This window comes from Geotrypetes seraphini, chromosome 8 (assembly GCF_902459505.1).
Source record: "Geotrypetes seraphini chromosome 8, aGeoSer1.1, whole genome shotgun sequence".
NCBI lineage: Eukaryota > Metazoa > Chordata > Amphibia > Gymnophiona > Dermophiidae > Geotrypetes > Geotrypetes seraphini.
The window spans coordinates 133,875,894-133,891,105 of record NC_047091.1 but is presented as its reverse complement, the minus strand read 5'-3'; the positions used below and the strand labels follow the sequence as shown (position 1 = coordinate 133,891,105).

Below are 15,212 nucleotides of genomic sequence, written 5' to 3'. Positions count from 1 at the left end.
TGTTACAGTTTCGGTTAACCATGTGAGGTTGTGTAGTACAAAATGTGGTAGAAGATAGGAAGGCACTAGTCCCCAGATCTGCTTGAAACAAATACAAGCAAACTTGAACATTATTCGCACCTCCATTGGCAACCAGTGTAGCAGTCATTTATTTTACTATTTGTTTTTACAACACAGAAAAATGGGGAGACCCAATGATCCACAGTGAAAACAATCCACCGATGAAAACAAAAACTGTGGATACAGATGTTCTGGAGATAATTTATTAAACACTGACATATAAAACCATGAAAATTCAATTTAAAAAATACAATGATAAAAAATACTGTGATAAAAATCCAACCGGATCCTACACAGTCCGTGTTTCGGCGAACACACCTTCCTCAGGGGTCCAATGGTTTGCTCTTAGCATTTTTTTGCTACTTCAGCTTGTCTGTGGTGTTCTTTGCTCACATGTTTAAAGACAATAGACTGTTTTCAGTCCAATTCTTATATGTGAGTTTGCAAACCACTGGACCCCTGAGGAAGGCGTGTTCGCCGAAACACGGACCGTGTAGGGTCCGGTTGGATTTTTATCACAGTATTTTTTATCATTGTACTTTTTTAATTGAATTTTCATGGTTTTATATGTCAGTGTTTAATAAATTATCTCCAGAACATCTGTATCCACAGTTTTTGTTTTTGTTTTCATCGGTGGACTATTTGTTTTTATTAATTTAAAAACGTAGCCTAGCATGTTGCATTAGAACACACAAACAGAAAATGATGAGTAGTAATCTTAAGTTTTTGAATGCTTATTATATTAGAAGTTTATTAGGACTTTTTATTTTGGTTTAGCTCTCACATTTTTTCATTGATAACTCAATATATTTGATATTGTCTGTCTTAACCTTCATTTCACTGCTTTGAGCTGACTTTCCTTATCTAGCCTAGTGTAATTTCTGGGACAGCTTGGGCATTGTGGAAGTGTGACCAAGGGGATTGGAGAGTGTCTGTCCCTTTCTTGGCTCAGACACTGAGAAGCATTGTGATACTGGGAGATTAAAAACTGCAATTTATCTACCTCTGGCCAACAACCAGTGATCCCACTAATTCTAAAAAGAGAGTGTTTTCCCATACCACTAACTACACTAAAACAGTCTGAATTTGTGTCTGCATACAAATGGACTTCATCATCCTTGGTTACTTCTGGCCATGGCCTCTTAGAAGGGGAAGAAATCCCCAACATTCTAGGCCACTCTGCAAGCCTTGGACCTGCCTGAGGCCACTATGCCCAGTGCATAAAGGTGGACTTCTGTAAAAGCAGTACAGACTCAGCAGAAAACCACTGCTTTGACTGATTCAGCTTCTGTGTCCCCTCCCCCCCCCCCGAAAAAAAATCTTGTAAAGGTTATACCTGCCACCCTTTTCGGTGAAATATCAGAGTCTTGCTCTACAGAAATAGCAGCATCACTTGCTTTCCCAAGTATGACCCCCAACCCTGAACATTTCTCAGATACGGTGATGAAGTGCAGACAGCAACCCAGCCCCCTCTGTTGCCAATATTACACTGCCCAAATAAACTGCTGCAACAGCTCCCACTATAAAGCTGTCTCTCCCAAAGATTCTCAATTTGCAACAAGGATGCCTCTCTGTACATGCCTCCTCCCTGCTCACATGCCACATGTTCCTTTTGAATGTGTCACAGATGTCCACATCACTTCTAGTGTCATCTAACTCGGTGGTTCCCAACCCTGTCCTGGAGGACCACCAGCCAGTCAGGTTTTCGGGATAGCCCTAATGAATATGCATGAAAGAGCTTTGCATGTAGTGAAGATGATAGGAGTGCAGATCTGCCCCATGCATATTCATTAGGGCAATTCCGAAAAATCGACACTGTAGTGGTCCTTCAGGACAGGGTTGGGGACCACTGATCTAACTCAGCAGAGACAGGGGAAACTGGTGAAGTTAACTGGAGTCACAAGCATGAGGCAGTGTCATTGTACATTATGAAAAAATTGTCCCAAAGCTCACTGAAATTCCACTTTCCTCTCTGTTGAAGAGAACAAGGTGACGGTAAATGATAGAAATAAAAGCCAAAAATGACCCATCCACTCTATTCAGCAGTGATTTAGCAGTCATTTAAGCTCCCCATATACTTTTCCTCTGGCTCTTTAAGATTCTATATGCTCTCAGAGGACTAGTTTTGTCCCCGATGTGGCTGGCAACTATCTCTGCAGTAAACAGTTGATCTGTTCTGTTCTGTTCCCCCAGGGCTCTTCTATTTCTTGGGCTCCATTGTAAACTTTAGCCAAGACCCTGATGTCCACTTCAAATACATCCAGGCTGCTTGCAAGACTGGGCAGATAAAGGAGGTGGAACGCATCTGCCGGGAGAGCAACTGCTATAACCCTGAGCGAGTGAAGAACTTTCTCAAGGCACGTTCTGACCTCTGGTTACAGAGTATGGCTGTCGGGCTAATGTCATCGCATACTGGGGTGGGGGGAGCATGATCCTACTATGAATTTGTATGTAGTTTATAAAAGCCCTTTGTATGAAAAAGTGATTAGGACGTGTTCTTCCTGCAATCATTCAATCTTTGTGCCCTGAAATCATTAAGTAAGGGGGCACATCTGTACTGAGCAAAGGGATTGGGAAGTCAGCAAGTAGCTGCATATAGGGAATTATTTTTAAATGCAGTCCCTGAGGACCAATATGATTCCCAAATGGGCAGGTAAATTTAATGCTCTGCTCCACTGTCCTGCAGGATTGTTGTCACTGCTTGCCCTGGATCGGTAGCGTGGAATGCTGCTACTATCTGGGCTCGATGGACTATTGTTCTGTCCCAGTAAGGCCGCTATTATGTTAGGACAGTATGGATGGAGTCCATTTGAATGGGAAGTGTTTGATTTACCCGATATCATATCGGCTTGGAGAATATGTTTTAATCGGAAGTATTTTGCCGTGACTCTCCTCTGCCCTTCCTCAGACTATTACTGCAGCTTACTTCTATTCTGCCAAGAAATTCTGTTGAATATATTGGCTTGTCAGGACATGAGTACTGGGAATTTGCTTGAATTATTAACTTCTGAAGAAGAAAACTGCAGCTTGTTTAGGAGGGATTCTGTCCTCTATCCATCCTTGAGCAAGGGGCTGAAAGAGTCTGTCCTGGCACCCCCAGTAACCTGAATTAATCTACTTTTATTCTTTTCCCTGGAAACACGCAGGAAGCCAAGCTCACAGACCAGCTACCACTAATCATCGTTTGTGACAGGTTTGACTTTGTGCATGATCTGGTTCTGTACCTCTACCGCAACAACCTGCAGAAGTACATTGAGATTTATGTGCAGAAGGTGAGTCCAGAACAGCAGAAACGTGCCTGATTTCCCCCCCCCCACCCCCGCCCCCCCAACTAGTGGATACACCTGCATTTTTAGTTTTGCCTTGTTCACCAGGAAGCTGTGTGTGTTGCAATTTACTTCAGTTTTCTTAGAGTACCGTCTCTGCCTTCATTTCTTTCATGTCCTTGCTTCCTGGACAAAGCTGCTGGGTTCCATCTCTTTCTTTTTTTTTTTAATTGCTTCTGTGTGTGTTTTCTGTATTGCAGGATTCCTGGGATGCATCAGCAATGTGGTCCCTTTGAGTGTCCAACAATGTTCTTTTACATTGCAGGTGAATCCCAGTCGTATCCCAGCAGTGGTGGGAGGGCTACTGGATGTGGATTGTTCTGAAGATGTTATTAAGAATCTGATCATGGTTGTGAGGGGTCAGTTTTCAACTGATGAACTTGTGGCTGAAGTGGAGAAGAGGAACAGGTGGGATAATTTACAGAACTGTAGGTTATTATACTATGAGCAAAACCAAATGTTCAGTAGCCATAGTCAAGTACCCATGTCGGTCTCCATGATGATGAGTAATAGTGTATCTCTGTTATCCCAGGACAAGCAGGCAGCATATTCTTAACACATGGGTGACGTCACCGACGGAGCCCTCGGTACGGACCTTTTTAACTAGAAGTTTCTAGTTGGCCGCACCGCGCGTGCGCGAGTGCCTTCCCGCCCGACGGAGGAGTGCGTGGTCACCAGTTTCTTCGTTTCCGCGGAGCGAAGAAGACGCGTGTATTTTTTCAACGGCCGTTGAAATCACTTTTTCGCCTTCCCGCTCGCGTTTTTTTCCTAATTTTTTCTCTCTTTACCTTCGGGTTTACTTTTTCTTTGATTTGCAAAAAAAAAAAAAAAAAAAAAACTTTCATTTTTTCCTTTTTCTTTCGTTTTTGCCCCAGCGGGGCCTGTTGCCATTATACAGGCCTCGGACTTCGATTTTGCGGAGGCTATCTTCCCCTTCATGCCCCCGCAGGTCGGTTTTAAGAAGTGCCAGCGGTGTGCACGCCCGATCTCCGTTTCTGACCCACACAATTGGTGTTTGCAGTGTCTGGGTCCGGAGCATCGGGCAGACTCCTGCACCCGCTGTGCCACTCTGCAAAAACGAACGCTTAAAAACCGAAGAATCCAACAAACTCTTCTTTTCGGCACCGAGTCGGCGATGGACTCCTCGACATCGACAGCGGTACCACAGAAATCGGCACCGTCTACTTCGACACCGCCCGACCCCACATCGGCGTCTCTGGCGCCAGGTAAGCCGGCTAAGAAGCCTTCCTCTTCCCTCGAGCGCCCTCCAGCTACGGTGGCGACACCGTCCCTACCGGCATCGCACCGGTCCCGCAAACGCTCCGCCCCGATATCGGTGAGTGCCTCGTCATCGGCCTCCTCATCGCCGGGGCGTGGAGCGGCATCCAAGGAACCGAAGAAAAAGAAAGCGGTTCCGATGCCACCCCTAGATGACCGTATCTCGGTCATTCTCAAAGCTCAGCTTCAGGAACAGTTGAAGAAACAACTTGAACAGCTGTTACCCTCTATCCTGGCACCGCTCCTTCCGGTACCAGACCGGCCCGAGCCCCGCACCGAGCCCCCGGTGTCCACTCCTTCGGTACCGGTAAACACCTCTATGCCGATCCTTTCGGCTCAACAACTTCACGCCGATCCGGTGGTTCATTCTCAGACCAATGTGGATCCTTCTCGGCACCAGGTGGTACGGCATTCTTCTCGGGACCGAGAACGACGCCGATCGTCCTCCCCTGGTACCGTTTCAGTGCGCTCTGGTAAGTCTTTGTCCAAGACTCGCCACACCGCGCCCTCCACCCCGGTGTCTCGACATGCACCAGAGGTCAGAGACCCTGATTTGTGGGAGGAGACTCCCCTCGGTACCGAGGAGGATCCCTCCTCATCTGATGAGGAACCATCGGCACCCGATGCCACCTCTAAACCGGAGCAGTCCTCATTCACTAAATTTCTGAGAGAAATGTCTGCTGCCCTATCCCTTCCACTAGAATCTGACTCGAAAAAGTCTCAAGCCTTTCTAGAGGCTTTAGATTTTGAGCAACCTCCTAAGGAGTTCCTCAAGCTTCCCGTACATGACATCCTACGGGAAACGTTCTACAAGAACTTGGAAACTCCCCTCACGGTACCGGGAGCCCCCCGTAAGCTGGACAACCTTTACCGGGTCATCCCTATACCTGGATTTGACAAATCTCAATTGCCCCATGAATCCCTTTTAGTGGAATCCACTTTGAAAAAGACCCAGGGCTCCAGTGTCTATGCCTCTACCCCTCCTGGCAGAGAAGGTAAGACCATGGACAAATTTGGCAAGAGGCTTTACCAAAATGCCATGCTGGCCAACAGGGCAAACAACTACTCCTTCCATTTTTCTTTCTACCTAAAACACTTGGTCCAACAACTGTCTACCCTTCAGAAGTACCTTCCTGAGCGCAAGGTCCCGCTATTCCAACAACACATCTCTGGTCTTCTCCAGATGCGAAAATACATGGTCCGCTCAATATATGACTCCTTCGAGCTCACCTCTCGGGCCTCTGCCATGGCTGTAGCCATGCGTCGACTAGCCTGGCTCAGAGTCTCCGACCTGGACGTCAACCACCAGGATCGTTTGGCCAACGCCCCCTGTCTCGGGGATGAACTCTTTGGAGAGTCCCTGGATTCCACCACCCAGAAACTCTCGGCCCATGAGACCAGGTGGGACACCTTGATCAAGCCAAAAAAGAAGGCTCCGCCTGCTCGACCCTATCGGCCTCAATCTTCTTACCAGCGGAGGTTCTCAGCCAGGCCACTCAATCCGCCCCCCCAACAATCTCGGCGACCTCGTCAACAGCAGCACCATGCCCAGGCTCGATCTCAGGCCACTCAACCCTCTAAGCCGCCTCAGCCTGCTAAACAGTCTCAGCCCTTTTGACTCTTCTCTCCAGGGCATAGCCAGTCATCCTCCCTCACTGCCTCTTCCACAGCCTATCGGGGGTCGTCTCACCATTTTCTCCAGCCGTTGGGAAGTCATCACGTCGGACCAGTGGGTCCTCAACATCATCCGCCACGGCTACTCTCTCAACTTCCAGACTCTTCCACCAGACAACCTTCCCGTAGAGTCTGCTTCACACTCATCTCAAACCCCCCTCCTCCTGAGGGAAGTTCAATCCCTCCTCCTTCTCAATGCCATCGAAGAAGTACCTCCAGATCAAAGGGGTCAGGGATTCTACTCCCGCTACTTCCTGGTTCCCAAAAAGACGGGAGACCTCCGTCCCATTCTCGATCTAAGGGATCTCAACAAGTGTCTGGTCAAGGAGAAGTTCAGAATGCTCTCCCTTGCCACGCTTTACCCTCTTCTTTCTCAACACGACTGGCTATGTTCCCTGGACCTCAAAGAGGCCTACACTCACATCTCCATCAATCAGAGTTCTCGCCGCTACCTGCGGTTCCAGGTACTGCACCACCACTATCAGTACAAGGTGCTACCGTTCGGCCTCGCTTCCTCCCCCAGGGTCTTCACCAAGTGCCTTATAGTGGTAGCGGCCTTCCTCAGGTCTCACAACCTCCAGGTGTTCCCCTACTTGGACGATTGGTTGGTGAAAGCACCTTCATCTCAACTCGTGCTACAAGCTACTCATCACACCATCTGTCTCCTCCACCTCCTGGGGTTCGAGATCAACTACCCCAAGTCGCATCTGCTTCCCACCCAGCGACTTCAATTCATTGGAGCAGTTCTGGACACCACGCTGATGAGGGCCTTTCTCCCCTCCGATCGCCAGCGGACCCTGCTCCATCTCTGCCGTCAGGTGCTCATGCATCCCTCCATTCCTGCCCGACAGATGATGGTCCTCCTGGGTCACATGGCCTCGACGGTGCATGTCCTTCCTCTGGCACGTCTCCACCTTCGTACGCCTCAGTGGACTCTCGCCACCCAATGGTCACAGACTTCGGATCTTCTTTCTCATCCCGTCTCTGTGACATCATCTCTTCAGCAATCTCTCCAATGGTGGTTGAACTCCTCAAATCTTTCCAGGGGTCTACTCTTTCATCTGCCCCCCCACTCTATGATCATCACCACAGATGCGTCCCCCTACGCGTGGGGAGCTCACCTGGGAGATCTACGCACCCAGGGACTTTGGACCCCACAGGAGCGTCGTCATCACATCAATTTCCTGGAACTCAGAGCCATGTTCTACGCCCTCAAGGCTTTCCAACATCTTCTCTGCCCTCAAGTCCTCCTCCTGTGCACAGACAATCAAGTCGCCATGTACTACATAAACAAGCAAGGCGGCACCGGATCTCGCCCCCTTTGTTTGGAGGCTCTGCGCATCTGGACCTGGGCCACGGACCGCAATCTCTTTCTCAGGGCGGTCTATATCCAGGGCGAACAGAACTCTCTGGCCGACAATCTCAGCCGCATCCTTCAACCTCACGAGTGGACGTTGGACCCTCCGACTCTGCTATCCATCTTTGCTCGATGGGGCACTCCGCAGGTGGACCTCTTTGCAGCACCTCACAATCATCAGCTGCCCCAATTCTGTTCCAGACTCTTCTCTCCTCACCGTCTGGCTCCGGATGCATTCCTGCTCGATTGGAGGGATCGGTTCCTGTATGCCTTCCCTCCACTTCCTCTGATGTTGCGGACCTTGTCCAAACTCCGCAAGGATCACGCCACCATGATTCTTATCGCCCCTCGGTGGCCTCGCCAACACTGGTTCTCACTCCTGCTCCAACTCAGCTCCAGGGAACCCATTCTACTTCCTGTGTTTCCTACTCTACTTACGCAGCAGCATCAGTCTCTACTGCATCCCAATCTGTCTTCGCTCCACCTGACAGCTTGGTTTCTCTCGGGCTGACCTCTCCAGAGAATCTATCTCAACCGGTCCGCCTCATTTTGGACGCCTCCAGGAAACCGGCCACTCTCCAATGTTACCATCAGAAGTGGACCAGATTCTCCTCGTGGTGTCTCCGGCATCGTCAGGAACCCACCTCCTTAGCGGTGGAAACTGTCTTGGAATATTTGCTCTCACTGTCCAATGCTGGCCTCAAAACTACCTCCATCAGAGTCCACCTCAGTGCCATCACTGCGTTTCATGAGCCTATTCTCGGAAAACCCCTCACGGCTCATCCTCTGGTTTCCAGATTTATGAGAGGGCTCTTCAATCTCAAACCGCCTCTCAAACCTCCTCCTGTCGTCTGGGACCTGAATGTGGTTCTCTCAGCCCTCATGAAACCTCCGTTTGAGCCTCTTGCCACAACTTCGCTCAGGCTTCTTACCTGGAAGGTGCTTTTCCTAATTGCCATCACCTCTGCCAGGAGGGTTAGCGAACTGCATGCACTGGTTGCCGACCCACCTTTCACTGTTTTTCACCATGACAAGGTTGTTCTGCGTACCCACCCTAAATTCCTTCCCAAGGTGGTCTCGGTTTTTCACCTTAACCAGTCCATTGTGCTGCCCGTCTTCTTCCCTAAGCCTCACTCGCATCCTGGGGAACAGGCGTTGCACACGCTGGATTGTAAGCGTGCCCTTGCTTACTATCTTGATCGTACCAGAGCTCACCGGACATCCCCTCAGCTCTTTTTGTCTTTCGATCCCAACCGTTTGGGTCGTCCTGTCTCCAAACGGACACTTTCCAATTGGCTTGCTGCCTGTATTGCTTTCTGCTACGCTCGGGCCGGTCTCTCACTGGATGGAACTGTCACGGCCCACAGGGTCCGAGCTATGGCTGCTTCTGTAGCTTTCCTCCGCTCCACGCCCATCGAGGAAATCTGCAAGGCGGCCACTTGGTCCTCAGTTCACACATTCACTACTCACTACTGTCTGGACGCATTCTCCAGACGGGATGGACACTTCGGCCAATCTGTGTTACAAAATTTATTTTCCTAATGGCCAACCATCCCACCTCCCTCTTTGTTAGCTTGGAGGTCACCCATGTGTTAAGAATATGCTGCCTGCTTGTCCTGGGATAAAGCACAGTTACTTACCGTAACAGGTGTTATCCAGGGACAGCAGGCAGATATTCTTACGTCCCACCCACCTCCCCGGGTTGGCTTCTTAGCTGGCTTATACTAACTGGGGACCACGCACTCCTCCGTCGGGCGGGAAGGCACTCGCGCACGCGCGGTGCGGCCAACTAGAAACTTCTAGTTAAAAAGGTCCGTACCGAGGGCTCCGTCGGTGACGTCACCCATGTGTTAAGAATATCTGCCTGCTGTCCCTGGATAACACCTGTTACGGTAAGTAACTGTGCTTTAGTGGAACAACTAGGAAATAGGCATCAGTTTGGAACCAGAGTATATTGTGAAAATACAGAGGCACAGTTTGAGTGGAGGGAGATTTAGAAGTGTAATCGAGTTTGTTCTAATTTCTGGTTCTATACATACCTTACCTGTTCTTAGGTTGAAGCTGCTGCTGCCATGGCTTGAATCCCGCATACATGAAGCCAGTGAGGAGCCAGCCACACACAATGCTTTGGCCAAGATCTATATTGACAGCAACAATAACCCTGAGCGATTCCTGCGGGAGAACCCATTCTATGATAGCTGTGTCGTGGGCAAGTACTGTGAGAAGAGGGATCCTCATCTTGCCTGTGTGGCCTATGAAAGGGGCCAGTGCGACCTTGAGCTCATTAAGGTCACTACATCTGACTTTTTCTTTATTATTCCCTGCAAATATTGATCTCATACTTTGTCTCCTGCATTCATTAATGTATTGGTCCTGCATCTCTGTACAAATGTGCTGCTCTAGTCCAGCTGCTAGACCGGGCTTGGTCCAACCTACGCCCTATGGGCCAGATCCTGGCCCACCAAATGCTTTTTTTTCTGGCCCTCAGAAGCTTGGCAGATTCTTGAATTGCTTACAGCAGGATTTCACCGTGAATTGGTGGTCTGTAAACATGAGCCATGCAGTGCTGGAAGTTCAGGTTGATCTCATGGTTTTAAGTCATATGAAACTTGAACCATGAGACCAACCCAAACTTCTGACACCGTATGGCTTGATCTCATAGAAAGCCGAGTCATGAAGGGGAGGCAGGAATCCCACTGTTGCTTCTGCAGCTGAAGGCAGGTGAGGAAAAGAAACTGGGTGAAGCCTGGTGAGGGGGAGGTTACATGAATGGGAGAGGCTGGGTGAAAGCTGGGGAGGGGACTATGCATTGTCGTATTTTGCTACCGTTTGCTGAAACGTGACAATATACAATGTGTGTTTGGCTGTCCTAAGTGTTAAAAAATATAAAATGTGGCCCTTGAGTCTGTGTCAGTTTAGGCAATTTGGAGGTTATTCTATAAGGAGCATCTCGAGATAGGTGGCATGTACTTGAGTAAATGCCAGGATTAGTTATTTGCATATGTATATGAACACACTCATGTACATATCAATATGACTATGCACCGTAGATGGCAGCTCTGTGGGTGCTCAACAGCAGATATCAGGCAATTAACTTTATTTGATATACGGCCAGTTCAAAAAATATTTACCCAAGAGGTGCACAACTCAGAAAAAGAGCAACAAGCACAAAACTCAAACAAAAGGAATCCTGTTTTACAGGTTGTAGGAATTAACCAAATAAGACACACAAAGAAAGGGGGACAGACAAAGGCAAGCAGATGACCCAGAGGCTGCAAACAAGCTAACTTTCATAGCAGAAGCCCTCTAAAGTGCATGGGTTAAGTAGGCTGTCTTCAGCACTGATTTAAACCTCAGTAGCTAGGTAGATCTTAGCCAGTAAATCATTCCAGAGTGCAGAGCCAACCACATTAAAGTATGACCAAATGGATGTCCCCAGTATTTTATTTATTACGATTTATTTTCCACCTTTTTTTTTTGTAGATACTCACCCAAGGTAATGTACAGCAAGATCAATCTGGACATAGACAATAGACATTTCCAGCAAAAAAATTAAATAAAATCTTTTTTTTATTATTATTATTATTTATAATTTTCTTTTTTTTTTTGTAAATTCTTTATTCATTTTTAAACTTTCATCAAGTGTACAAAATTCATAATAAACACTATTAATTAAACCACTTGAACATCTTATCGGTGTATCTTATAAATATAAATGCAACCCTCCCCCCACCCTCCTTCTAAGCCCATTATTCATTATAAGATCATAAACCCTCCCATTGAACCCCTTCCCTCCTTCAACTAAGTGGTATATAATTAATAGAAAAATGGCATTTAATCATGACAAAAAGATATTATTATTTATAATTTTCAATTTAAATACAGAGCATAAACTTTGAAAGAAATAAAACAGAATTTGATACTCCCAATTTCCCCATTGGGGATTAAAGTTTTATACAATATAAGTAAAAAAATATAATACAAAATATAGTCCTCAAACTGAGTGGGGGGCAATGATATTAATCCTCCAGGGAGAGGAAATTAAGGCAGAATGAAATACTAAACCATAGAAATTGAGCAAATCCTTCAACTTTCTAACCGACTTGATTCTTACACTTTTCGCCTAGGCTGCAAATGAAATCCCCTTACCCTCTAGGAAGAAACGAAGCTGAACTGGATCATAAAATACAGTGTTCTCCCTAGCGCCTTTCAGCCGGGCGCCCCGCCCGGCTAGATTAGGTGAGCGCCCGGCTGTCATCTTGGCTGCAAATTCGCCTCCGCTGCCTTTTTTTTTTTAAGCGCCAGAAAAAGGGTTTTCAGCTTTACTTTTTTAAACAATTTTCCTACTGCTGGTCGATTTTTACAGTCGCAGTTGGAGGCAGGGGCTGCAGGCTCATTATGACCCAGTGCACAAACAGGAAGAACTCCGACGTCGTGTTTACGTTTGTTCTGCAGCTTATCGCACAACAGTGGTTCAGGATGAAGGATCCCAGCTCTGGAATGTTTTGCCATATGATTTGAGAAGTATTTTGCAATTCAGAAAACTGTTGAAAGTGCACCTCTTTGCTCAGACTCATAATACTAAGATGTAAGGCGTTTCAATGATGCCTGATGGAATATTTAATGTCTTTTCTATTTTATATGTCATGATTTTATGTACTGTATGTTCAAATACTGCCTAGAAAGCACAAAGCGAAACCAATCGGAAAGAGGAGAGGCGGAAGCTCACAGCTGCGTGCTTCAGAAACTGCTGCTGGCTAACGGAGGGAGAAGGTACCTAAGAGAAATGAAGTAGGTCCGAGAAATAGATTCGCTACAGGCTAAGGCGGGAGATAGGGCAGGGAGGAAAGCTTACAACTTGGTGTTCTTGCTTGCTTCGGGTCTTCCTCGCTGCCGGGTCCTGTCTACTTTCTGTTTCCATGAAGGCAGGACCCAGCAGCGAAGAAGGCCCGAAGCAAGGAAGTTGTAAGCTTACCTCCGTCGCTGACCTAACTCCTGCCTTAGCCTGTAGCGAATTTGCCAACCGCCTCGGGGGGGGGGGAAGAAGTGATGGGGGGAGAGAAATGCTGTTACTGCTGCACCCAATTAGGGGGGAGAGAAATGCTGCTGCACCCAGTGGGGGGGGAGAAGGCCAGGGAAAGGAAAGGAGAGGAAAGAGATGCCAAGACCCTAGGAGGGAGAAGGAGACAGATGCCAGACCAGGGGAAAGAAAGGAAGGAGGGAGAGAAAGGAAGGAGTGGAGATGCAAGATAATGGAGGTGGTAGGGGAGAAGAGTGAGATGCCAGGGCATGGGGGAGGGGAGGGAAGGGAAACTAAGGAGACAAATGCCAGACCAGAGGGAAAGGAAAGAAAGGTGCCAGAGCAAGGAAGCAGAGGGAGACATAGGAGAGGAGAGAGATTCCAGGGCATGAGGGGAGGGATGGGAAGAGAAATGCTGCTACAACATCCAATTGGGGAGGGAGGGAGGAAGAGAAGTGCTGCTGCTGCACACAATTGGGGAGAGAGAGGGGAGAAGGAAGACCAGGGAAGGGAGAGGAGAGGAAAGAGATGCCAAGACCATAGGAGGGAGGGAAAGGAAAGGAGCTACCAGACCATGGAGGGGGGAGAGATGTCAGGGCATATGGGGGGAGGGGGAGGAGACAGATGCCAGACCAGGTGAAAGGAAGGAAGGAGAAGAGATGCCAGATAATGGAGTGGAAGGGGGAGAGGAAGGAGAGGAGAGAGATGCCAGGGCTTGGGGGGAGAGAAGGGGATAGAGGTGCCAGAGCATAGGGGAAGTGGTGGAAACAAAAAAAATGGAGAGGGGGTGAAGCTGAAATGGAGAGAAAGGGCACAGGAGTACAAAGGCACAAAGTACAAAGGTCACAGAGTACAAAGGAGAGAAAGGGCAAAGGATATACAGTTTATTGAAGGGACATAGAAAGAGGGAAGATGCCATGTGGAACAGAGAGAGGGAGGACACTGGATGGAAAGGGCAGAGAGGGTGGACAGTGGATGCAAGGGGGAGAGGGAGAGAGAGAGAGGGCAGAGGCTGGGTGGAAGGGGCAAAGAGAGAGGACAGATGTTGCATGGAAGGGAGCGAGGACAAACGCTGAATAGAAAGAAGAGAGTGAAGAGAAGATGATTAAAGCAGAAACGACAAAAGGTGGAAAAAAATTTTTCCGTAGAATCAAGTAGTATTGAAACTGTATTGATTAAAGTTTATCAATAGAAAATGGAAATAAGGCAGTTGTTTGGGGACTAAACCCCTTTCCTCAGGTCAGGACAGGATACCATAACAGCAGTATACTATACTGTCTTGAAGAAAGATTTGGCCTCTGAAAGCTAATTACTACTAATTGAAAAATGGATTAGTCCAATAAAATGGTATTTTCTTATTTCTCTCTTCCCTGTTTTATTTATATTTGTTAATTTGTAAAGTGGTGATTGTAATGTAGCAGTTTTTTCAAATTTACATCTACTGTCTTTATATTTTGCACAGTATTAGGGTACGTGTCACTGTTTCTGTGGTGTTGCATTGTATGCAGAGTCTGGTTTATTGGCGTTTCAGTTTAACTTTTGTCTACATATTTCTATTTTTAGTTTGTGATTATTCCATATTAGGTGAGGGTGTATCTCTGTTCTGTGTGTATGAAAAGGACATGGCTTTCTGTTAGCAATGACTGTGCAGGATCTGGCTTGTTTAGTTTTACAATGCATGTGTTGGTGTTCTAGTGCTCACTGCAGTGTTTAAGATGCTGCCTTTTCCTAGGTGCACCCTTATTGTGTAACTCATGGATTATTACTAAAAATCTCTTTTTTTATATAGAGGAGGGGGTTATTAAAAATGATCAGCACTGGCTGTCATATATACTAGGTGCGCCACTGGATTTAATGACCCTATGCTAACTTTACTGTTGATGTAGGTGTTGTCCCCCCCCCCACACACTATAATGAATTAAATTAAAGCTGTATTAACATCAAACAGCTTTCAAATGACATTATAAGCAAATAAAAATAAAATATTTTTAATACATTGCTAATTATTACCTGCATTTTTACCTAAACTGTTTTGCCTAGCTCTCACTTTGATTTTTATCTGCTACTTTTTTATTTTGCTGTAGTGCGATCACACAGGTCTCCTTCAAGGCTCAGTAACACCTCTCCATAAATTATGTGGAAGAGGTTTGGAAGTGGGGATCACATCTATTTCATATCCTCAGTGAGACCTCAAGAAGGAATATAGTGATCAAAATATTATTAGAGGTGCTGTAGAGATGTTTCTTGTATGACTGGATGAGCTATATTTATCTTTTTTTTTTTAGTAGTTTAAATTCATGCAGAAATAAATGGCTAGATTGAACCTAATGATTTCATTAACGCATTTCCCTTTTTTAAACCTCTATACCAGCGGTCTCAAACACCCGGCCGCGGCCCCCCAAGGACTATTTTGAGGCCCGCGATCTGTCCTTGCCTAAAGCAGGGGCCCCCAATCTGCTTCCCTTCCCCACTGCCCTCCCCCAAGCCACCGCAATCG

General features: G+C 47.1%; 1 protein-coding gene across 5 annotated transcripts in view; it reads left to right on the top strand.

Annotated features, from left to right (window-relative positions):
- CLTCL1 (clathrin heavy chain like 1) overlaps positions 1 to 15,212 on the top strand; it is a 107,741-nt gene that overhangs the window by 62,900 nt on the left and 29,629 nt on the right. For all 5 annotated transcript variants that reach the window (XM_033954422.1, XM_033954421.1, XM_033954420.1 and 2 more), the window contains 4 exons: positions 2,254 to 2,417; positions 3,207 to 3,332; positions 3,652 to 3,794; positions 9,750 to 9,984. In XM_033954422.1, coding sequence (XP_033810313.1) covers positions 2,254 to 2,417; positions 3,207 to 3,332; positions 3,652 to 3,794; positions 9,750 to 9,984 — 668 coding nt within the window. The remainder of the gene's footprint in view (positions 1 to 2,253; positions 2,418 to 3,206; positions 3,333 to 3,651; positions 3,795 to 9,749; positions 9,985 to 15,212) is intronic.